The sequence below is a fragment of the Psittacula echo genome (assembly GCF_963264785.1).
Source record: "Psittacula echo genome assembly, chromosome: 4".
In the NCBI taxonomy this organism is placed as follows: domain Eukaryota; kingdom Metazoa; phylum Chordata; class Aves; order Psittaciformes; family Psittacidae; genus Psittacula; species Psittacula echo.
The window spans coordinates 42,354,828-42,380,309 of NC_137738.1; the positions used below are offsets into that span (position 1 = coordinate 42,354,828).

At 39.7% G+C, this 25,482-nt stretch overlaps 3 protein-coding genes across 7 annotated transcripts in view; 2 read left to right on the forward strand and 1 right to left on the reverse strand.

Annotated features, from left to right (window-relative positions):
• Window positions 1-4,448, forward strand: part of TIAM2 (TIAM Rac1 associated GEF 2) — a 137,568-nt gene extending 133,120 nt beyond the window's left edge. For both annotated transcript variants that reach the window (XM_080615675.1, XM_080615676.1), the window contains 5 exons: window positions 198-256; window positions 1,096-1,201; window positions 1,971-2,058; window positions 2,616-2,770; window positions 3,644-4,448. In XM_080615675.1, the coding sequence (XP_080471801.1) occupies window positions 198-256; window positions 1,096-1,201; window positions 1,971-2,058; window positions 2,616-2,770; window positions 3,644-4,296 (1,061 nt within the window). In that variant the 3' untranslated portion in view covers window positions 4,297-4,448. The remainder of the gene's footprint in view (window positions 1-197; window positions 257-1,095; window positions 1,202-1,970; window positions 2,059-2,615; window positions 2,771-3,643) is intronic.
• Window positions 4,449-4,636: 188 nt separating this feature from the next.
• The window catches only part of TFB1M (transcription factor B1, mitochondrial), a 34,125-nt gene continuing 13,279 nt past the window's right edge, over window positions 4,637-25,482 (reverse strand). For 2 of the 4 annotated variants that reach the window (XM_080615678.1, XM_080615679.1), the window contains exons 6-8: window positions 24,606-24,725; window positions 13,220-13,347; window positions 4,639-5,796 (exon numbers count right to left, since the gene is read on the reverse strand). In XM_080615678.1, coding sequence (XP_080471804.1) covers window positions 5,547-5,796; window positions 13,220-13,347; window positions 24,606-24,725 — 498 coding nt within the window. In that variant the 3' untranslated portion in view covers window positions 4,639-5,546. Of the gene's footprint in view, window positions 5,797-13,219; window positions 13,348-24,605; window positions 24,726-25,482 lie in introns of all 4 variants that reach the window. The other 2 variants (XM_080615677.1, XM_080615680.1) reach the window with 2 other exon arrangements.
• Window positions 10,466-20,020, forward strand: CLDN20 (claudin 20; the record flags this gene model as incomplete). The annotated part of the gene is made up of 2 exons (XM_080615681.1): window positions 10,466-10,536; window positions 19,273-20,020. The coding sequence occupies exon 2, from the start codon at window positions 19,361-19,363 to the stop codon at window positions 20,018-20,020; it is 660 nt and encodes a 219-aa protein (XP_080471807.1). The 5' UTR covers window positions 10,466-10,536; window positions 19,273-19,360.

Sequence of the window (25,482 nt, forward strand, 5' to 3'; positions counted from 1 at the left end):
ATAATACTGCCATTGCATGAACAAGTGTAGGATGAAAAACCTAGTTGTCATTCTAATGCAGGGCAGGTGCTTTTAAATCCATTTGCTTATCTCATCCTTCACATTCCCATGACTACAATAAACAGCTTCTCTGAGACAATATTTTCATTGAATATTACGCCTGTAATTAAGTTTTCCTTTTCTGATTTCTTTTTTAGTTTTTAAGAGGGCTGTAATACTGGTGTATAAGGAGAACTACAAACTAAAAAAGAAAATGGTAAGTCAGGTATCAGTGGCGGTGGTGGGTGTTTAAGCACAGGATCCTACTGCAGTGTGTGATGGACAACACCAGCATTGAAGGGGGTGTGACTGTGGTGACACCACCTTCCCTTACTAGTCTGGAATTTTACTTATCACAGCCAGAACAAGTGCGTCAGTATCCGCGTACCCATAAATATTTTTTGTTACTTAGTAAGCAGCAGCATCTTCTCTGCATGAGCCCCATTTTAGTTTTGTCAGGTGGAATATGAAACATTGCCATGTAGGAATCATTAATTCTTTCAGATGGCATTTATAATGGCCTCCTTAACATAGTGCATTGGCTAAAAACCTCTGTTTATAGACACTTGATCACCCTGGAAGGGAAGGAAAAGGGGCATTATAAACATAACCTCCTCTGTCCCCCATTTAAAAAACTGGAATGCTGAAGTCAAGTAGCAGGTTGCATATTCTGAGTACCAGTGGTGAAGTACTGCTCCATGCTTATAATAACAGACGGAGGGGCTCTAAAAGTAGCAGCAGCAGCTACATGATTAATGTATTCTGCTAATCAACAGTCTGCGGGTTCCTTCATGGAAGGCTTGTTCGCTAGTAGTACTTATATGCAAAGTATTATTTTTATCCGTTAAAAACAAGTGCTTTTAAAAGTTGAAGCAATTACAAATTCCAAATGTTGTGTCTATCACTATTTCAGCTACATTTGCAAGCACATATTAGGGTACCAAAGTCTAATGAGTTTAGTTTCTCTTCAGAGGCAGGTCTTCAAGAGCAATTAAAAAAAAGAGACCCATTTTTTTTACTTCTGGGGAATATCCTTGGTTGTTTTTCTTTTTGCAGCCTACCAATGTTCGTGCTGTACATAATTATGGTGACTTGGATCCATTTAAATTTCGTTGGCTGATTCCTTTATCTGCTCTTCAAGTTCGACTGGGGAACACAGCAGGTAATCCCCTTGGTCTGAATACTTTAGCACTGAATGCTTTTCTGGGATTTGTAATACTGCTGCTTCCATATGTCTTTCTGGAGCCTCTGGAAACAGGCAGGTGCGGAGAAAATACCATCTGCTGTTGTGTCTTGCATGCAGGGGAGCTTGATACATTAACAGACTTTCTTCATTTGGTATGTTGGGTTCTTCCGCAAGTTCAGGAAGATGCAACATGATGTAAAGGAATGACAGAATGGAAATCCACAATGAAAAGATCCCATGAACAGAAGGTGATTTACCATGGTTGATGTCCTGGTGATGCCCTCACACTGTGTGTGGGCTGACCCTTCTGTTCCTCCAAATGTGGGAAAGATGACTGTAATTTGTGGTAGTAGAGGGCTGCGCTTTTATTCTCCCTTTTGAGTTGATCTTTATTATCCTATCCAGTTCTGTATCTTCTGTAGAAGGTGACACTAGGTATTTAGAGGAAAATTCAATGCTTTGTGCACCTTGGAGCAGGCATTTAAGGCTGGAAAGCAGCAAGAAGCAGTAAGAATGGGGAAAGCAACTCTCCAAGAAAGCACCTTTTAAAGGGAGCGCTAGGCTGCTGCAACAGGAGAGTTCAGGAGACTTTCCTTTGGGTTCCATCTTGAGTGAGATCTTCTGTGGATCCACCCATGGCTATGTTAACACCACCTTCAGGAGTGAAGGAGCTCTATGCTCATCTTTCTAATGACAAAGGTTTTGTGAAGTATATACAGAAATAATGAGTTTTTTCCATGTGCAGGAACAGAGAACAGCTGTATCTGGGAACTGATTCACACCAAGTCAGAACTGGAAGGCAGGCCAGAAACAATTTTTCAGTTGTGCAGCAGGTAAGTTTTACATGAAGGTTGTATTTGATGAATCACATTAATGGAATTAAAAAAAATTACGTATATATTTTCCCCTGTCATGACCCTTGCATCAGCACTTCCAATGCATCTCTCCTTGAATCCAGGCACTATGCCAGCATTTAACTGCATAAAGTGTAACAGTTTGAAATGGGAGGGAATTTGGCACAGTGATCCAGTGTCAGAAATCTGCACAGACGTATGATCGTAAGTTCCAGTATGAAATGGGCAAAGTAACTGCTTTTATCAGATTCTCAGCTGCTTAGCAGAAATTACTTTCTGACAAAGGCCACTTAAGAGGTGATCCCTTGGTATAAAGTTACCTTTCGGGCTATTTGTCTAAGGGGAAGTAACTAAGATCTTGAAGTGTGTGAAATGCCTAATAAGACATAAAGATGTTAGCTGCAAAACCACTACTAAAGTAAGTTACTGAAAAACCCCACTGCACTAAAGCATGGCAGCAGAAAGAAGGCAAGCAAACTTTATGCTAATAATGTCTTCTTTAGAGGAGAAAATTATCTGTTTCCTTAAACTTGCAGTGACTGTGAGAACAAGACTAACATTGTGAAGGTGATCCGTTCTATTTTGCGGGAGAATTTCAGACGCCACATAAAATGTGAGCTACCACTGGAGAAAACAAGTAAAGATCGCCTTGTCCCACTCAAGAACCGTGTACCTGCAACAGCCAAACTGGGTAAGAAAGAAATGTGTTCTCAAAGTGAAAAATGGAGTCTGTTCTCCAGCACTGGCAGAAGGTTTGCAATTATTACCATGACTGTAGTGTGTCATGGTAGAATTTCACCACCACTCAGTGCATGGCAAAGGCTAGAGGAGATAAGCAGGCTTTCCATCCCCCCCCCCCCACTGTGCTGTGTCATTAGCTGTCTTAAGGGAAGACTTAATAACGCCCAAATTAATTGTGTCGGGAAGAAACAGACTCCCTTTAGCATGCAGTGTTAGTGTTCTTTCCTCTGGGTTCCCTTTTGTAACTCAGCCCTGAAAACATTTAGAGCTAAAACAACTGGCAAAATGCAGGAGTCTTGCGCCTTTCAGTGCACTAAACTGGCATCCCAGCAGATACCCTAATTAAGTACAGGCTTTAAACATTTTAGTTAAATGAGTAGCTACTAATATTTCAAGTTTGCCATCTGATCAGTTGTCTATAAAATCCTCTTAACATCACAGGAACCAGGACAGCTCAACCTCCACCTACAGTCTGGCCCTTCAGTGCTTGAGGTGCCTGACTCAATCTTGCTTTCCTGCATAAGTGTATAAATCATTACTACAATTGTTGGAAGATTTTGTATATAGTACACATGAAGGCAAGCATAGAGCCCTGGGGTAGGTGGAATGAAAACTCTATGGGATCGCACTGTATGATATGGGCAAAGTAACGTTTTTTTTTAAAAAAAACTAACAAAGTAGCAAAGAATGCTGCCACATCGGACCCGGGATGATTATCAAATGAGACTATGTACACTGTAATTGTAAGTGGGTGATTGAGACAAAAAGTATAACCACCTGATGTTCTGCTGCAAAAATAAACCTGTCTTTTTCTTCTGCACAGCTTCCACAAGGCCCTTGAAGGTACTGAAGAATTCATCCAGTAGTGAGTGGAATGGTGATCCAGGGAAGGGCACTTTCCAGGACTCTGATGAATGCAGCCTGAGCAGCAGTACTCAGAGCAGCAGTTGCCACACCACTGAGAGCATACAGGAGCCCAAAAATTCATCTCTCGATAAACACGTACAGAGCTGTGCATCTGATTTTTCTAATGTTCTTGTCAAAGAATCTGATATTCTCAGTGATGATGATGACGACGACGACTATCAAAACCTAAAGAAGGGCAGCCCTACAAAAGACATTGAAATACAGTTCCAACGTCTGAAAATTTCAGAGGAGCCAAGTACTGACTCTGAACGGGATCTGGCTGCTGAAAATGAGGAAGGAGACGGCTTTGAGACAGGAGACATGCACGAGCATCCAAAGCTCGTGCGTGGCCATTTCTGCCCAGTGAAGAGAAAAGTAAACAGCACAAAGCGCAACAGGGGAACTTTAATGGCAATGCAAGAACGCCACCAGTCCCTCGACAGTCACTCTGATGCTGCAAATCTGGATCTGAACTCTATTTTAGAGAGAGAATTTAGTGTCCAGAGTTTAACATCTGTAGTTAATGAGGACTGTTTTTATGAAGCTGCGGAGAGGCACGGGAAATCCTAGCTTTCTAAGCACTATATTTAAAATATTCATTTGAAGTCCACATAAAATTCAACAAACTTATTTTGCTTTAAAACTAGTAAATTCATGGAAGCTGCAGGAAAACTTCTCTCTGATTTTGTGCACTAAGACATTTTTCCACAAAAACAGCTGTAAAGGATTCGTAAGTTATTTTAATTTATTGTGGTTCAAAAATAGATTAAGTTAGCCAAGGTCTGTAAATTAGTTTATCCCTTTCAAGCAGTTATTAAGATGATGTAGTATTCCAGGGGAGGGGAAGGATGGCCTCATTAGTAGATTAAGTAAGTAATGTGGAAAAGGTGCTAGTGAGTGGCAAAAGGGTTTACAATGGGAAGGAGCATTGCAAAATGAATTTTTCAATACCTTGGGCATTTTAGTTCTTTGGTTTTCATTTTTGCTTTATTTAAAGCAGAATTAAGTTATTTTAATGTGTTTTAGTGCACAATAGTGCAAGAATTTCATTTTTGTAAGTTTTAAGATGCTGTTTATACTTTATACATATGTGTAAATACAAAAACAAAGCTTGGCCTGTAATCTTTTATTTGACTGTATTTTTTATTTTCTATACCAGCCTGTACAGTAAAAGACAAATACGTATTGTACTTAGCCATGTTCTCTACTTTTTATCGTGCTGCTTTTCCCTAGTTGCAGCTTTAAATCCCAAATTCTTTGCTTTTGCATAAATGAGGAGAGTATTAGCAGACCTTGAGACAATCTGTGCACTTTATCCTCCTGTAAGCCAGTCACTTGAGTATATTTATACAGGAGTTTTGGCTTTTGTTTTTTTCAGTTACCCTGCACAGTAGGCTGTTCCAGGATAAAAAGAGCACAAAACACCAAATACTGTCTACATGCTGAAGTATGAAAAGTATTTTTTCTTACATTTTAATAATGCACTTTCGTTCATACAGAACTCAGTTATTTCGGAAGTATCCCAACTTAATTACACATCTTACAACATACCTTGTTCTTGGTATGTGTTCTAGCCATTCCCCTGAAGTAAAAAAAATCTGTAGGCACCTTGTAACTGGACTGTCTTTTCACTTATGTCTGCAGCTGAATGGAATGAATAAATAAAATGGGAAAGCCCTTTCTCTCCAATACTTTCTCAAAAGTAATTCTTCCAACCCTGCAGAGATGTAGGAATATATAAGCCTCCTTTTACTGAATCAACACCTCTAGCTTAAGGAGTTAAAACTAATAAAAAAATCAGTCTGCTGCAATTACAGCTGTTACAGCTCATTTTCCTCTTCAGTCTCTTCAGTACTTTTAAGTAATTTTCTTGTCTTCTTTTCCTTTAGTTCTTCTCTATAATTGTACACAAAAAGGCAAGGGTCTTCATCACACATTTTCCTGTATGTATTGCACAGATTTCTAAATTGCGACATGGAGAGCTGAAAAGGACGCAGAGTTGGATCAACATTTGCTGTCATCATCAGCTGTTCTGTTCTTTTCAAACGTCCACTTTCAGGAAACAAGGTCCTAAAAGGTGTGGGGAGAAGACAATCAAATTCAGAGTTCAGACAGACAATTCAGTTTCCCTTAAGAGTAACAGAATCCTTTTAAGAATGTATTTAATAGTAAACCTATATTAAGTATGTCATTATTTTAGCTTTAGCACTCAATATAGCTCATTATCTAAGCAAATGGAAACATGTAAGGGCCCTTTTTCTGCAAATTATGACAACATAGAAAAGCATATACGTACATTGTACATTAATGTTAACAAACAGGAACAAACATGCATATGTTTAAAGGGCGATTTGGGTACAGATACAGTCACAGAGTCTTAGAATTCACCTCATATTTAGAGAGCAACAATAGATTAAACTGTGGAAAACAGATCAGATCCAAATCATGACTTACATGGTAAGTGTTTCATTCCAATGGGAAAAATATTATTATAACTTGTCATTAATATTATAATTCTAATGCCAGAAAAAAAAAGCCAAGGAGGAGGAAAGGAATATTTAATTATCATTCACTTTTTAATATTTAGAACTTGGAGTATGTGCTAGGAGTCCTAGATTTTGTTTTCAGCTGTCACTGTTCATAGAGTTAATCATCTACTCTGTTGCCAGATGCATTAGCACCTCTCTCTCACAAGTTCCCTAAATTTCGATGAATAGTATTAGTTTGAGTAATTTTAATGTCTCATAAAAATGCATACTACAAAATGCAAACTATTGAAAGTACCGGGTCTTATTAGCAGTAGTTCTCAGTCTACAATGGGTCAGGAAGGCAGAAAATTTGCACATGGTTGGTGTGTATGTCTCAATTTTCAAACGAGCTGCCTCTATCATACATACCTAAGACCTAAAAATGCTATGCACCTAATACATTAACACCCCCACAGCCCTAGCTGTTGTTCCACAGGTTGGCTGGTCAAGCTACTCAAAATGTTTTGTACAAGTAAGCAATAGGTGGCTCTTGGTGAACAGATGGAATACAAAGTTAAGAAAGGGTTTAAAATGACAAGAGAAGGATTGAACTTCTAGGAATAACCTGGCTTCAAGTACAGGCTACTCCAGGCCTTGGTCAAAAATGTATCCATTACTTCAGCATCTAGGGCAACAAGGTTAAAATGGACCAATCCTTATTTTGATATCCCTCCTTAACTTACTCTCTTTGATTTGGTAGTTAAAAGAGGTACCTGAAGCCAAAAATGTTTAATCACCTTTTATATACAGAACCATCTTATAAGGTTGCTTTCAGTGATCCATGTGGGTGCTGGTGATGTTGATAGCAGTAGCCTGGAGAACATAAAGAAGGACTACAGAGCCCTGGGAGAGGTGGTTAGGGGCTCTGGAGCTCAGATTGTCTTTTAGTCAATTCTCCAGGATACAGGGGAGGACCTTAAAAAAGCTAGGAGGATTGGCCAGGTTAATAAATGGTTAAAAGGATGGTGTCATAGTCAGGGGTTTGGGTGTCTTGAACATGGGACCCAAGTTAGTAGGCCAGGTCTACTAGGGGCTGGTGGAGCTGGTCTGACAAAGAAGGGGAAGAGTAGTTTTGGTAGGAGGCTTGTCAGACTGGCCAAGGTTGCTTCAAACTAGATGTGTTGGGGGAGGGGGGCATCATTCCATCCCAACACATCCAGTCAGTTCCCAGCACCTATAATAAATGCTCGGAGCAATGCAGAGATACTCCAGCCACTCCAGCCAATGAGCTTGCTTCATTTGGAGCTCGGCTCAGATGCCTCTATACAAACGCCCGTAGCATGGGGAACAAACACGAGGAATTAGAGATGTGTGCATGTCTACGGGGGTATGATATAGTAGGCATCACAGAAACATGGTGGGATGGCTCCTACAACTGGAGTGTTGGAATGGAAGGTTACAGACTCTTTAGAAAAGACAGGCCTGGCAGGCGGGGAGGGGGAGTTGCTATTTATGTTAGGGATAGGCTGGAGAGTATGGAACTCTGTCTGGGGACGGGTGAGCAGTCAACAGAGTTTGTGGGTCAGGGTTAAAGGGAGAACAGCGATGGGGGACATTACTGTGGGGATCTGTTACAGACAGCCTGATCAAGAGGAATCTGTGGATGAAGCGCTCTGTACAGACAGACAGGAAAAGCCTCATGCTCACAGTCCCTTGTTCTCATGGGGGACTTCAACCACCCTGACATCTGTTGGAGGGACGGTACAGCCCAGCACAAGCAATCCAGGAGGTTCCTCGATTGTGTGGAAGACAACTTCCTTCTGCAAGTAATAGAGGAGCCAACAAGGAGAGGTGCCATGCTTGACCTCGTGCTCACCAACAGGGAAGGGCTTGCTGGAAATGTGATGCTCCAGGGCAGCCTTGGATGCAGTGATCATGAGATGGTCGAATTAGAGATCCTCGGGACAGTGAGAAGAGCGTGCAGCAAGCTCACTGCCCTGGACTTCAAGAGAGCAGACTTTGGCCTCTTCAGGAACCTGCTTAGGAAGGTTCTATGGGATACAGCCCTAGAGGGCAAGGGGGCCCAAGACTCTTGGTTGATATTCAAGGATCACCTGCTACAAGCTCAGGAGTGTTGCATCCCAACTAGAAGGAAGTGCAGCAGAAGGGCCAGGAGACCTCCTTGGATGGATAAGGAGCTGCTCAGGAAAATTCAAAGGAAAAAAGAGGCTTATAAAAGGTGGAAGCAAGGACAGACGGCCTGGGAAGATGTTCTTCGGGAAGCTAGGGACCAGGTTAGGAAAGCTAAGGCCCAGTTAGAATTAAACTTGGCTAGGGATGTTAAGGATAACAAGAAGGGATTCTATGGGTACGTAGCAAATAAAAGACAGAATAGGGACAATGTAGGCCCCCTCCGGAAGATATCGGGAGAACTGGCTTCCCGGGATTTGGGGAAGGCTGAGGTTCTCAATGACTTCTTTGCCTCAGTCTTCACTGGCAAAGGCTCTGACTGCACCACCCAAGTCTTGGAGGGAGAACGCAGGGACTGTAAGAATGAAGACCCTAGGCCCACTGGAGGAGAGGATCTGGTTTGAGACGATCTTAAGAACCTGAATGTGCACAAGTCCATGGGACCTGATGAAATCCATCCGCGGGTCCTGAAGGAGCTGGCAAATGAAGTTGCTAAGCCACTGTCCATCATATTTGAAAGATCATGGCAGTCAGGTGAAGTCCCCGATGACTGGAAAAAGGGAAATATAACCCCCATTTTCAAGAATGGGAAAATGGATGACCCAGGGAACTACAGACCAGTCAGTCTCACCTCTGTGCCTGGCACTCTTGGAGCAGATTCTCCTGGAAGACATGCTAAGGCACATGAAAAACAAGGAGGTGATTGGTGACAGCCAGCATGGCTTCACTAAGGGGAAATCCTGCCTGACCAATTTGGTGGCCTTCTATGATAAGGCTATGGAACTGATGGACAGGGGCAGAGCACTTGACGTCATCTACCTGGACTTGTGCAGAGCCTCCGACGCTGTCCCACATGACATCCTTGTCTCTAAATTGGAGAGACATCAATTTGATGGGTGGACCACTCAGTGGATAAAGAACTGGCTGGATGGCCGCACACAAAGAGTTGTAGTCAATGGCTTGATGTCCGGCTGGAGACCGGTAACGAGTGGTGTCCCTCAGGGATCGGTGTTGGGACTGGTCTTGTTCAACATCTTTGTCGGTGACACGGACAGTGGGATTGAGTGTGCCCTCAGCAAGTTTGCCGATGACACCAAGCTGTGTGGTTCGGTTGGTACGCTAAGGTGGGCTAATAACAACCTTATGAAGTTTAACCATGCCAAGTGCAAGGTCCTACACCTGGGTTGGAGCAATCCCAGGCACAGCTACAGGTTGGGCAGAGAAGAGATTCAGAGCAGCCCTGCAGAGAAGGACTTGGGGGTGTTGGTCAATGAGAAAATGAACATGAGCAGGCTTCAGTGTGTGCTTGCAGCCCAGAAAGCCAACCGTATCCTGGGCTGCATCAAAAGGAGCATGACCAGCAGGTTGAAGGAGGTGATCCTGCTCCTCTACTCTGGTCTCATGAGACCTCACTTGGAGTATTGTGTGCAGTTCTGGTGTCCTCAACATAAAAAGGACATGGAACTGTTGGAACAAGTCCAGAGGAGGGCCACGAGGATGATCAGGGGGCTGGGGCACCTCCCGTATGAAGATAGGCTGAGAAAGTTGGGGCTGTTCAGCCTGGAGAAGAGAAGGCTGCGTGGAGACCTCATAGCAGCCTTCCAGTATCTGAAAGGGGCCTACAAGGATGCTGGGGAGGGACTATTCATCAGGGACTGTAGTGACAGGACAAGGGGTAACGGGTTCAAACTTAAACAGGGGAAGTTTAGATTAGATATAAGGAAGAAATTCTTTACCGTGAGGGTGGTGAGGCACTGGAATGGGTTGCCCAGGGACGTTGTGAATACTCCGTCCTTCGCGGTGTTCAAGGCCAGGTTGGATGAGGCCTTGGGTGGCATAGTTTAGTGTGAGGTGTCCCTGCCCATGGCAGGGGGTTGAAACTAGATGATCTTAAGGTCCTTTCCAACCCTAACTATTCTATGATCCTATAGACTGGGAGAAAGTTGCTCAAGGCTGGGAGAAAGTTATGAAACCAGTAAGGTCACTGTAGGAGGTTTACAAGAAGTATGGATGTAACCCGCCTGAGGGCTTTTGGGAGGACTGACGTACACAGGGTGATAAATATTCTTTATGCTTTTTCTAAGGCATCTTGCAAAAGGAGATTTACTGTGTGAGCCAACTGCATCGCCCAGACACCAGCAGCCTGACATTTGTAAGTCTTCATGATGACCCCAGGAGGCCGGGTGCTTTTAAAAGAACCGCCACAGAGCTGCAGTCCCTTAATTTTAATGCTGTGAAGAAAAGTTGGTTTTACCAAACTTAATAAGGAGAGAAACAGCTTTTTAAAGTGGCCACACAGCACTCTGGGGAGTTGGATGTGTATATATGTTTTTATGTTTTGTAAATGTCAGTTAAACCCAATAGCCTTGGACCAGCCAGATCTGGGCAAGTGTCTAGCGGCTGGCAGATTCCCATGGGCAGCCGTGACATCAGGAAAACTGGAGCTTCTGCACGTGCTATAAGGGCAGCAAGGCTCTGGTCAGGCCAGAAGAAGCATGGGGTTGGCGCACTGGAGGGTCCTGCCACATGCCTAAAGGGCTGGGACAACATTTCCCCAGCATCCATCTAACCCCACTACCATCCTCTTAGTGGAAGGTCCCAGTGATAAATGGATACATGGAATTTACCAGTGCCTCATCCCATGGCATTTGCTTCTCATCCTGCCCTGGATATACCTTGCATCCAAGGGTTGCATTCTTGGTTCACACCACAGTGAATAACTAATAACCCCATAAAATCTCTACCTGAAAGACGTTAGCCCACCTCGATTCACTCAGGCTCTCCTTTTTGGGTTGAGGAAAGCTATAAGTAAAATGATTCCTAAATATCAGGTAGCTAAATACATATATGAGATCAAGAGCAAATAGATGCTCCTGAGAGACTGGAGATTAAAGGGTTATTTTAACCATTATCTGGCCACAAAACAAGCTCAGGAACTGGGTTAAGTTTCTCAGCCAGAAGTAGGTGTCTGACTTTGGTCATCTGCTTTCAATCCACATCTAAATCTTCTCCAGCTTTCCAATGCAAACTTCCCTACAAGGCTAGCTGAAATCAGAGCAGGATGCCCACACACCCCCCCCCCCAAACCTCACTTCACAAAGCAGAGAGGGGAAGTGAGGCAGTGTCCTCAGATTAAGAGCTCCCCGCTTATGCAGGTGGTGGGAGGCAGGAGACCTCACCGACCTGCACACAGGGACTCCCCTGTTCCTTGGTGCCTGATCAGTGACAGGGAATGCCGGTTAAAGTGTAAGGAGGAATCCCCTTTACTCCTCCAGAGACAGCGCATTGGTCATGGGTTACTGGGTACAGTCTTCATTATAATATTTCTGCCATGTATTATCACCTCTTCCTCACACCAGAATCCTGTCTTGGGAGTTATTTAACTGATGTGCTGAAATCTAAATTTAATTTATAAATGTCCACGAACTGCGACTTGGGCTACAATATATTTCTTTGTGGATTTAATAGCTTTATACACTATGTCTATCTCAGATCCCAGAATTTACACACAAATGTAAACTGATTCTATTACTTTGGTTTTATACAGTATATGTGATACATAGGTAGACAAATACCTTATAATGAACTCAGACTTATTACACACCAAAATGTGTTATTTGTTTTCAAGTCAGCTGAAGAGTAAGAGGATTGTATTTCTTAGCTGCACACTAGGGCTAAAGCGTAAGTTGCTATGGGGTATGGGATGTGCAAAAGTTCAGGCTCCCACTCCTTGCCTCAAAAAAACCCCAACATTGAGCAGTTAGTAGCCATTTGTGATTGAGGTTTTTCTTTTTAAACTTTGCCAAATATATTCTACATAAAGTAGACATGCTGACTGCACATGCCTCCTGCTTACACTGTCAACTGAAATGATTCTTTCCCAGAGAAAAAACCCAACAAAATAAAAAACCCAAATGACCACCCTGTAAATCAAATACAAACTGATCTAGAGATTGACTACATCATTTTCTAACAACCTCAAACCTTAACACAGGCAAATTAATACTCATTTTAGATCCAGTGTCTGCCTCCATTACATCAATAGCATTTACTATGTCAAGAAAAAAAATAACCACACCACAAAATTTCTATAATCACCTTTAAAATAGTGAAAATTAAGGCTTGTAGTTTCATAAGGTGGCATCCTTCCTAACTCTGGACTACGTGAGGGCCAAGACCATGCCCAGTAACATTCAGCTAGCCCACCCTGCAACAGCATGCCTCTAGTCCTAACAGCAGCTCCCTCCCACATTCTACAATGCTGAATGCTGGGCTTTTCCCATACCAAGCCAGACACGTGGCCATGCTGGAGTTTTAACAGGATCCTTGGTGAACAGACTGCAGGTTTCTCACATCGCTTAGAGAACCTAGTAAATTCCCTCAGTAAACTTAGGGATTTTTAAAGAGTCAGTAAGAACTCTATAAAAGGGAAAGCACAGAAAGAATTTAACCTTTTGACATTAACCCCAAATAAGTAAAATTTCCCACAGGCTGCCATCTTTGGCTCTGAATTTTGACACTTTCATTTTGTAACTCAACCAAAAAATGCCGTAGTTTTGGTTGTTCGCTTCTTTCCAAGACATAAACTATCACTAATTTATCCTAGTAATTTTAACAACTTGAATTACACTAACAGAAACACACAATAATTACTACATAATTACAGCAGAGATTCATCTCATACTTTTGTCTCCAGAAATTATTCAAAACCAGAAAGATCTGATGAACTATGTTGACAATTTTAAAATGGGAGGAATAAAATCAAATGTATAGCTACAAGTGCCGATGCATTTTCAGAAAACAGTATCTGAGACTTTATCATAAAAGATCCTTACTCAAGTCCACGGAAGCAGTATTTTCTTCTAAACTGAAAAACACTTTTAACCACTTTTTCTACGAGTTCAAACGGCTGTTCTATCTTTGGTTGCACCAGTGGAGTAAAATGCACCACAGCCACATCCACCTACATGGAAAAGAAAGAGAAATTTGAGTAGATATATTCCTCTGAGACACATTATTTCTATGTTAACCGGCTAGACTTCAGGAAACAGGCAGAACACAGGAAGACATTATTGTGACGGGTAACATAACTGCAGTGACAAATGTCATGGTATTTGAATATAAAAATTCAGCTTAAATTTCATGGCCCTACAGAATTTTAGTCATAGTTATCTACATATTTCCAATTAGTTCACATGCCATTAATACTCAGTACCTTTTTCCCCATGGCACTTCCTCAATCTAGAACAACTTCCATGTAATCTGTAAAGTAATTAGCACTCTGTTCTTCAAATCCTTCCACAAGACAATTCTGACATGATACACAAATTAGGCAATATTCGATATACAGGCTGAAGGACAGCTGGAGAAAATTGGTACTATAATGAGAAATCAAACCCATTCCCTATATGTTTTCTGTTGCTCTAGGGCTTTTCTCATATGTAAGCCAAGGAATGAGTTTTCAGCACATTAAGAGTGTAAAATTCTTGTCCGTTTAAAGGAATGGTAGGTAAAAATAAGTTTGCACCCATTTTAAGTGACCATACAACTCTGTATTTACAGTGTGTATCACAGTTCATCAAAAATTATATTTAAATAATTCTACAAAGATCTTTTTCAACTTTGTTTTATTTTTTATACTTCTAAAATCAGCTCTGTTCAACAAAATAGTTACTTTCCCTGTATCTGAAAACAGAATGAAATAATATCCTCCCTTTACTATACATATATATATATAAAACCCAAAAATACGTATATATGTCATGCAGTTACAGAGATACTGTATTACGCAAAGATGCCCTAAATTCAGACTTCTGTATTAAAAAAAAATAGAGGCTGGGCTAAAAACCCAGTTCTGCACAACACCCAAGTAAAGTAGTTTGCCTTCCATAATAGATATTAACAATAACATAAATGAAAAATTCCTGTGAAGACGTACACTGACAATTTATACGATTTCTACAAGTACTGTTACTGTATGACTACAAAATTTTTGAGCTCCAGACTTTTAAAAATATTCAGTTTCTTATTAAAAATGTCTGCTAGTATGATGGACAAAAAATAATTCATCTTTTTAAAAGGTCTGAAAGCCATATTGTCATTCATGGAACAGTCTATGTCACATTAAACTGAAGACGTGCTTGTTCTGGCTGAAATAAGAGAGATACTCAGACCAAAGAACACCTTTTGTTCTAAGCACACTCTCAGTGTACCAACTGTTTGAGAAAACCCATAGCAAAAGAGTACTTCAAAAAAAGTGAGGTCTTTTCCTATTGCTTTAACCAAAACTGCTCTAAGTTTGTGGAGGGTTTTTAAATCAATTAAATAGTAGTAACCTCTGATGTGGACATATCCTTCTGGCACAAAAGTGCCATCCATCCATGTTGTACTTTCAGTGAGAACAGCTCAGCTGTCAAATACATCCATCTGCTACAACTGCTTCAACAGCAGAGGTATTGTATTTGCTTTCAACAGAAATGATTAAATTCAAACAACAAGTTTCTTCACATAGACAGAACTTATGAAGCTGAATGAAAATACTGTCTAGGAAAAGGAAAAAAACCACTGATTAATGGTGCTGATGAAAAAAGCTACAGAAAGTTTCCAGTATCAGCAGTGCTAATCTAAGTAAATGTTACAGATTTTTTTTTCTGTTTTTCCACCTTTTCTGAAAGCTAGAGCTAAGAATAAGACACGAAAAAAACCCCATAAATTATTAAAATGTAATGACACAAGAACATATTTAAAAATTACGTAACAAAGAAAATTTGACATAGGGAGACTGCAGTGAAAGACACATAAACTTGATTTCCAAAGCAATTTCTGAATTTCTGAAGTGCCGATAGTTTCTACCTTTGCCACAGGTTGCTGATACCTGCCAGGGAGATCACAGGAAGGCAGCAAAAACTTGTGTTGACACTGAGGCAGAATAGGGCAAATACATATTTCACATAACCAACCAGCTCCTTTCACAGACATACTGTAGGCTTTCATTCACACGTGTATACACTTACCTATGCTTTAGTCAAGAAATGAAACAAAGTATTTTCTCTACAAAATTAGGGATAAGAAAACAACCAGAAAGACCATTTGGGACCTCAGTTTTGCAGAACTGCTCACAAGTGACATACAAGGTCTCTCTGAGAGCTGGAGCTGCACCTTTAACCAAAATTTCTGAAGAAGAAAGAAACCACCACCATCTACATGCAGTGTACAGTTTAACAGAAAAACAGCTCAATTTGTAATCTCAAGGCCAGTGGGCAATAATTTCTGCTTCTGAAACAAAACACAGCACTTCTCAGCATTTGTTCCATTATAAATGCTGTTTTCTTTGGACCCCAGGAAAGCTGCCTGGTTACTATGGCAACAGATACAGGGGAAAGCTTTTTGCTTGTAATTGGCCACTCCTTTAAAATTATACACGCTATTTTTCTCTAACCTTTTTAATATGCATAGAGTAGCATTATGAAAGCCAATAGAGTACATAACAGCATACATTAATTTGTTGATAATTTTACCAGTGAAACTTTTCTTTTTCACCCTACCAAGAATGTTTGAAATATTTGCAAAACAATACTCAATTCTCACAACATAATGAATATGAAAATTACTCAACTGATATACCCTGAACTGTCAGTAGTATGGCAATTATTCTCCCCTTGCTGGCTTCACGTATCTGAACATTGAAGGTTTATGTTCTGGTAGGGTAGGAAGAACACAATTTAGTTCAGAGAAGTCTGCTGCCTTACTGGTGAAACCAACACTATAAATCAGAATAACCTTACATGAGGCAATATTTACTTAATAATTGTTGACAAATAAGGGTCCCATGATGGGCAATACATGTATCTTGCAACAGGGCCGTATTGAAAGAAACCCAAAGATCCTTTTTCAAGTCATAATTTCCTCACAGGGACCTGAAACCTAAGCAGCATATTACAACTTCATTAAAACAGACTGCTTGAGATCTTACTAAGACACTTCTAAGCAAGCACTCTTATCAGCTAAATGTTCAGTACCAGCATTTTATCTGTCTACTACAGATAAATGTTACGTCTAACACCACATGTGTATCTCTTAGCAACCTTGTTCTGATGCAAAGGTTTCATTTTGGTTCACTTTTCACAGAAGATAACTGTGCCACTACACTAACAGCAATAATCTAATTCCTCTGTAAGAGCAGCTTTGTAATTAGTCCATTCATACTAGGATCACAAACAGGATCACAGGAAGCTAAAAATCAGGTGCAGAACCCATGTGTATATCACTGCTGCAGTCGGCAAGACTTTTCTCCTAACTTCTTGATTTAACACAGCAAATTGTCAAGGACACTTCTTTGATGTGCTGCAGTTACCACACAAGCCTTTCTAGCAGCTTTATCCTTTCATCCTTTTATGCAGACCCATACAAAGGCAATAAAGTTATAGAATGACCTACAGAAGGCTAAGGCCACCAAGAATAGATAAACAAAAAGCGTACTTGAATAGAAATGCCCTGCTGTTCCAATTACAAGTTAAAATAAATTGCATAGTTCTTTCCCAGCAAATTTAAACTCTTAATAAGATTATCTGTGATGAAAAAAAAAAAAAAAACAAAAAAACCCAAAAAAAACCAACCCCCAAAAAACCAACAACTGACAAACAACAAAACCCTCTGGGTCTCAGTTCAACTTAAATGAAGCCTACCCTCCCCCCTCAGCCTCTAACCCACCTCTCACCCCCCAATCCCTAAGTCTACAGTGTCTGGATTCCCAAGATTTTATTCCTTTTAATCACTGCTCACAGTTTTCATCATAGAACCCAGAGCTTTCATCACAGAACCTGGATATCATTATGTATTTAGGACTAAGGGCCCCTATGTGTTTTTCTCCATAATCTCTTTGCTTTCCCTTACTGAGCATTTTGTCAAACAAAACTCATTAAACAAAGTACTCCTTTATTCTCGGGTGGATGGAACTAAGAGAGCGAACAAACAGCAGTAATGCACTTGCTGTAGAGAAGAGAAAAAAACAACATTCCAAGAAATTTTGCTAATGCAGTTTTATATGAGAAAGGACAGTTCCATTCAAGAAAAACTGCATTTTTCTAGGACATCAGCAGTGAAGGAAACACCTCAGACCTCACATCCAGCAGTAAGTGCTACAAAAACAGGAATGAAACGTAACTCTATTTTTTATTACACTTGCAATGCATATACTTAGATGTATTATGCCTTTAATTTGGTTCATCCCATTAAATGTAATGCATGACTACCACTTGCAATGATTTGCGTTTATGCTTGTGTGTTTTTATACGCTGAAATTTTAAAAAGGAAGCAATGAAAAAAGCTAACTCAAGATCCTAATTAGCTGTTCCAGAATATGCTTTTGAATGAGTTCTGAGCTACCAAGACATGTCAGTTCCTTCTGTAAAAGGAAGTTAAGTCATCTTTCTCATAGGCCTGATACAGCAAACAACATACTCTTCAGTCTGAACAAAATTAAGGGATTTGGAAATAGGCATATCTTTGAAGTAAGATTTTAAGAATAAGTAGCTGTGAATAGTCAAATCCTTAACTATAATAATTTTTAAATAGATGTACGCTGGACAAAGTGAGCACATCCTTGAACAATCATCTGGACTATGTACAATATATAAATTAGAGAATTACATGTTATGTAATGCCACCAAAGACTGATATATATTGATCAAAACCTTGTTGTCTTACATACAATGAAATAAGAGTACAATGAGACAGATATTGTGTTCCACTTATTTCAACCATAACTCTTATTATCACAGCTTTTCAAAAAAAGTTCTAATGCTAAACAGCAATTTTAATATTATTGTTCATATTGAGAGAGAATGTCTCAGGAAGCATAATCCAGAGGACTGCCCTTTCTGTTATCACTCTGATAAAAGACAAAACTTGCCAATTACACTGCCCCACTTGAAAGGCAGGCCATTTCTAATCCTTCTTAAAGGTCTAAAACCATTGTTCTTCATCTGCTGTCCCAAAGGTCCAGCTGATGTAACAGCTGTGGTTCTGTCTTCCCAGGCGCAGTTATCGTACTGCCTAAAATGTTCTCATCTGGCAAATGAAATTTGACTCTTTATGCAGGAATAGCAGGGAGCATTTTTTTTAATGAATTTTTAAAACTGCCACTTCATAACGAATTTGTAAATTCTTTCAGACAGGTAAGTGACTGATACTGCTGCTCTAAGTCAAGGACTGAGAATCACTGACTGAAAACAAAACATTGATTTACAAAAATCACATGACTTAATTGTGAAAATACTGCAAAAAATAAATTCAATCTTATTCCCCTTCAAACCCAGGAAATGTTGCAAGTTATTAAACAAAAGAACAGACAATATTAAAATAACTGAAGTAAAGGGTTACCTTTAACCATTCTTCAAACAAAAGAAAATATTATCAATATTCATTGTTATAAAATAGTCAACAGGAACCGACTACAGCCATAAACACATTTAAAGAAGGTACTTGAAGAGTAGAATATATTTTCTACCACAGTGTTTTTCTGCAATGATTTCTAATCTGCAAGTTTCTAATATTCCATTGTCAATGTATATTTGTCTAGCAAGCCTGCAAACTGCATACTATTACTACAAACAACTAGAGTAAGATAAGTTTTGCCTGATGGCTTGCAATCATGTAGGAAAGGGCAGCAGCTCCTTGTTACACGCAATTCTAAAACACTGCCCATTTGCCATCATTTATGCTTGAGTACCTTGTGTACAGCTGCTTGGCTGCTCTCATCTGCTTCAGGGTCATGTTCAGATATTCATTCAGGTAACCCTAATTTTAAATGCAAGCTTTTGTTGTTTGCTGATTTCTTTTTCTTTCCCCCTCGCATTTCTCCTCCCTCCCCTTCGTCCCTGTTACACAGGGCTACAGCCTTGGCTACAAGCTACCGACCAGTTACACTCATTTACAAGAGAGAAAGGGCAGACAAAAGGTGACAGCAGATAATCATCATGGCATCAGCAAGTCTGCAGTTCTTTGCTTTTATTCTGGCTTTGTTTGGTGTTTTTGGAGATATCACAGCCACCTTGCTACCAAACTGGAAGGTAAATGCAGATGTTGGTTCAAATATCATAACAGCTATAACACAGATGCAAGGACTTTGGATGGACTGCACATGGTACAGCACTGGGATGTTTAGCTGTACCCTAAAATACTCCGTTCTCTCTCTCCCCATCTACATCCAAGCTGCACGGACCACCATGGTACTGTCTTGTATCTTATCGGCCTTTGGGATCTGCATCACTACAGTTGGAATGAAGTGCACAAAGTTGGGAGGGGACACTGACAGCAAAAGTCACGCTTGTTTTGCTGGAGGAGTCTGCTTCATTCTTGCAGGAATTTTTGGATTAGTACCAACATCCTGGTATACAAGAGAAATTATTTCAAATTTTCTGGACCAGACCGTTCCAGAGAGCAGTAAACATGAACCGGGAGGAGCGGTTTATACAGGATTTATTTCAGCAGGGTTTCTGCTTACCGCAGGTGTTATCTTCTGCACTGCATGTTTTAAAAAGCAGCAAGGAGCATGGATTTACCCTCCAAAGCAGCACCATTTCCCATCTACAGAGCAGGAGAGCAACACAGGCTACAACCTGAAGGACTATGTGTAAATACAGTTATTTCTATCTATTGATGCCATTTTTTGTGCTAAGTGTAGTTTGATTATTTCAAAGAATGTATAACATAGCACTTTACTTACATCTGAGCTGAAGTTATGTTTAAGCAAAGTATTTAATTTATAGCAGCATCCACAAAAAGAATAAAATTAAGAAACAATGCTTAAGTCTGCTACAAGAGTAGTTCTCTGCCGATTTTTCAAACCATTCTTTGTGACTTTCCAAGTAACATTTACTGAAGAAAACAGGAACTATTTTAAAATATAACTGACAGTACAGTTAATGTACTGATGACTTATTACAGCAAAGATGCTTACAAACTAACTGCTTTCTATTTAGCAAATCAGGCTATCAATAACATATAATGTTTTATAGCGTATTTTACATTTTGATCTTTAATTATGGTGCAAGGAAAAAAACCCTCAACCACTCTTTGTCCAAGGAGCCAAATTGAATGTTTTTTAAATAGCAGACCAATCTGCCTTTCATTTTCAGTTCTAAATTGCCTCAGTAACTAGATTTCTTAAAATACAAAACAAAATAACCACACACAAAACCCTCAAAACAAAACCCCCACCAAAACCCTGTAAGCCCCAAACCTCAACTGCATTGTATATTCTGCATATCAGGCTGAAGAATCAGCAGTACCATTCAGATCTTGCCAAAAATGGCTCTCTCGCCTCAATTTGCCACCTGCTGTGGGTTTCATTTATTATTCTTAAAGAAATGTCTACTGGACATTCACTAATAGCTACTAATCTATCACTACACAATGAATGTTAGATTTGAGGAGCAATACAACAACAGAAATGTAACCACAACTATGAAAACACCTGCAAACTGTAACATAGAGGATACAAACTAAATAATCTATGTTCAAGAAAAATCTGGAAACGTTCTGGCTTATACTTCCTCAAAGTAGCTTTTAACAGCTCAAATAATATAGCTACCATTTATTGTCTTCTATGTTTCTGGCCTTCTAAAAGAACTTTGTAAGTCTTTTTAATTATCACTTTAGGCTCTGTTTCAGGCCCACACCCACATATTTTGTTACTGTAAAATGTAATATACAGTGGTGATAAGGAGACAAGTAACTCACTTATTTTGATTAGTAATCTTAGATCCTTTAACCTTTTCTTCCAACACACAGATTTTGTTTTGTACTGATCTTTGGCAGAGTATGGTCTGTCTAAATGCTTTGCTAAATGAGAAATTGATGTGAATTTGCTAGCACAGTTAAGAGAATGAAAGGGGTATAACACAGGCCTGTAAATTTAGGAATATGATAATGCTGGACAAGTCATTTAACATGACCAACTGCTATTTATTTATATACAACTTTCATTTCCCATATTATTAGCTTGAAATTCACTAAAACAGCATAAAGGGGCCTTAACATTATATGTATAGTTTGATGGAAAAAGATCTTCTGTTATAGCATTTGAGAAAGTGGAATGTTTTATGCATCTAATGTGTAAAGAGGCTTTATTCTAACACACATAGAATGGAATTACACCTTGCTTGTGTTATTAACGTTACACACAATTGCTTTGAGTTTCCTATGTATTCATCAAGGAGCTTGTTTTGTACTAATCCTAATGCTAGTATGAGTAGTTATTCAGCACTGCAGAGACTTAACTGACCAAAAAGCCAAATTTTCTTTTGCTTAGACAGTGCTGTGCAGCACCATTCCACTCCATAAACCAAGAGTCTTTTGCATCTCAACATTCATAGTATTGTTGAAATACTATTCAATGAGCAAATGAGGTAAACAACTCATTCCCAAAACATGCATCTCCACCTATTGTAAGGGGGTTGACATGATACTGATGTGCGATCATTGCTATGTATGCGAATTAAAATTAACACTGTAAAATATGAACCAACAGCATTTTTACAGGTGGGCATAAGTGAAATGGAAGAATTGCAAACTATAAGCAAAACGAAGTATTCATTGGTTACAAAAGCAGTAAATTTTATACAGAAGTACCTAAACTTCTTTGTATACCTATGAAACAAAAATCAAACACTGAGCCATTTTGTTCAAAATACACTGAAGAGCTTTCCATGAAAACAAAAGATTTTATCAGAAATGGAAATATCTAAACCCACATGTCAGTCTACGGCTAAAAGAACAGGGACAAGGCAGGGGATCCATGTAAAACAGAAGTTTGAAGGAAATAATATACTGAAAACAGGTGCTAGGTCTGTCTGAAAAATTTGTACTTTCTGCTTTTGCAATATAAATGGTATTGTTTTAAGTCAAAGAAATATATTAAATAAAGATATGCTTGCCTTTAGTGGTACTGACTTTTTTACTCAACAGAGCACCAACTGACTGTAGGATTTTGCTTATACTAAAACATTTGTCACAATTCTATGAGTTACCTATCCCTCAACCAATTGTGGTCTTTTCAGCACAGGAAAATGGGAATATCGGGTATAGCTTCCTAATTCTGAGGCACGGTCTGCACAAGACTTTTGTCTACACTAGCTCTACTGTGCCCTCACATTGCATCCACAACTGTGGAATTTTGGCCTTACTGGAGATTTTTTCACATATTTTAAAGGGAGATGATATACTGAATTTATGTTTCATTTACCCAGGAGACAGGAAAAAAACCCCTTCACCAATCTAAAAATGCAAAGCAAAAAATGTCTTAAGCATGGTCATTTTTCTTCACAACAGACTGCTGTCACGATTAATAACTGAACACAGTTGATCAATTACTTGCTCAAAAAATAGTAACAAACTTTAAATTATCATTAGAATATGCCCAGATAGAGGCCTGAAAATTTATTGTGATAAATCCAGAGGGGCCATCCAGAGGGACCTCGACACGCTTGTGAGGTGGGCTGATGCCAACCTTATGAAGTTTAACCATGCCAAGTGCAAGGTCCTACACCAGGGTCGGAGCAATCCCAGGCACAGCTACAGTTTGGGCAGAGAAGAGATTCAGAGCAGCCCTGCAGAGAAGGACTTGGGGGTGTTGGTTGATGAGAAAATGAACATGAGCCGGCTTCAGTGTGCCCTCGCAGCCCAGAAAGCCAACCGTATCCTGGGCTGCATCAAAAGGCGAATGACCAGCAGGTCAAAGGTGATCCTGCCTCTCTACTCTGCTCTCGTGAGACCTCACTTGGAGTATTGTGTGCAGTTCTGGTGTCCTCAACATAAAAAGGACATGGAACTGTTGGAACAAGTCCAGAGGAGGGCCACGAGGATGATCAGGAGGCTGGGGCACCTCCCGTATGAAAATAGGCTGAGGAAGTTGGGGCTGTTCAGCCTGGAGAAGAGAAGGCTGCTTGGAGACCTCATAGCAGCCTTCCAGTATCTGAAGGGGGCCTACAAGGATGCTAGGGATGGACTATTCGTTAGGGACTGTAGTGACAGGACAAGGGGTAACAGGTTAAAACTTAAACAGGGGAAATTTAGATTGGATATAAGGAAGAAATTCTTTACTGTTAGGGTGGTGAGGCACTGAATGGGTTGCTCAGGCAGGTTGTGAATGCTCCATACCTGGCAGTGTTGAAGGCCAGGTTGGACAGAGCCTTGGGTGGCATGACTTAGTGTGAGATGTCCCGGCCCATGGCAGGGGGCTTGGAACTAGAGGATCTTAAGGTCCTTTCCAACCCTAACTATTCTGTGATTCTATGATAAAAAGAGAGAAAATAACCTTCCAAAGGTTCTCAAGAGGTAAGCCTGAAGAGTAAAAAGACCAGGAAATAGACTGCAATAAGGGAGAAGTGATACGTACTGATAAGCTGAACTAACCAGTTTAAGAGGAACTTTCAGAAGCTGAAAGTTCATTTCTGAAACAGAACAGTACATTTCCGCACGCATTCAGGGAAAACAGACCCCACTCATGTGTCAGGCACACATTTTTACATAACAAACAGATAAACAAAGGTACATTCTTGCCCAAAATACAGTTTATTAATTTTTGGCTCCTATTATCATAATGCTATTAATAAAAACCAGTAGATAATAGGACAGCAAAGAGACTGTTCTGTACTGAAGAACAAAGGGAGAAAAGATCATTACTTTTTTAAATAGGCAGTGGGAAGTAACTGACAAAGTGCTATAGTGAATAGGAGGGAGTTAAATATGCTAAAGATGAGTAGGGTGGAATTTAAAGATTATAGACATGGTAAAATTAGAGATCTTTGACAAAAATGACAAATGAAAAGCTTTTATTTATCAGGGTCTTTCAAAAGACCCATCAACTCTTCTAGGCATAATTCCCAAACTGTTTATAAATGCAAACTGTAAAACTGTAGGCTTTCCAAAGATGCTACAATCCTAACAAAGTATCATTATCATTAAATCCTGATCAGCTTTTCAGAAGCATCCAAACCAGTATTCTGATCTTGCAGACAAGCTTGAAGGCCAAAGCCAAGTTCTAAGTAACCAAAAAGAAAAGCACCTTCTTGAAGCAAGTATGTTTTGTTTACAGGAAAATCACATCACTTCATAGTATGGAGATGAACTACAGCACCTGTTTTTCCTTACTCAAAATCAGATATACTGTTTGACTAACAAATGAACAAAAAAGACCGAGAAGAAATAATCAAAATTTACCTCTGGCTTTGGAACAAAAGCTTCACCTGGAATCACGAAACAGTTTTCAACAGTGCAGAGATGCTGAGACATGATGGACAGCCTGCTACGTTGCTTACCTCCTGGATTAGCTGTAAGCCTCTATTGAAGAATCAAAACATAGTAATTCAGTTTCACAGATTCACATGTGGTGAGTTACATTAAAGCTTGATTTTCAGTATAATCAAAGGCTAAGACAAACTAAAACAATTGTCAAAAATTTGTATCAAAGTTTATGCCCAGTTAATCTAGATTTTTTCCCTCCAGCATAGCAGCATTTCACTAAAACACCATGCTAATTTACAACCCATATCCTGAAATCAAATGCATGTGAAAAGATGCTCCTTGAACTTCTGCAGAACTTAATGGATGTCAAATAATTGTGTGAGCACAAGAGAAAACTAAAACTATTCTGACTGCAGGATTCAAAACAAACATAACATCAGCTGACATATTCTTACAGCCTTTTCTTCCACTGTTTCTGTATCAAATAATGCTGGGTTTTTTTTCCTCTTTCAAGATAAAATAAAGCTCCATAAACTCAGAATCAGATAGAAAACAAAATTTTCTACATTATTGACTGGTCTACACTTACAATATATGCAAAAGGAAGCAGGATCTACTTTACATAAATTTAGCATACCAAACAGTAAGAGCGTTTAATACTTAATATGCTCATTTTAGCATTCTTCTGATTTTCCCCAAGAGATTTCTTACAAAGATTATCAAAACAGTAGCCTGGACAGAAGTAGTCTACACTTTCATAACCTGGCAAGAAACATGTTCTGCTAGCACAAACAAAGTTGAAACAAAAAGAAGCATCCAGTAAGACAAGTTTCAAATGGTAGAAGACATCGCA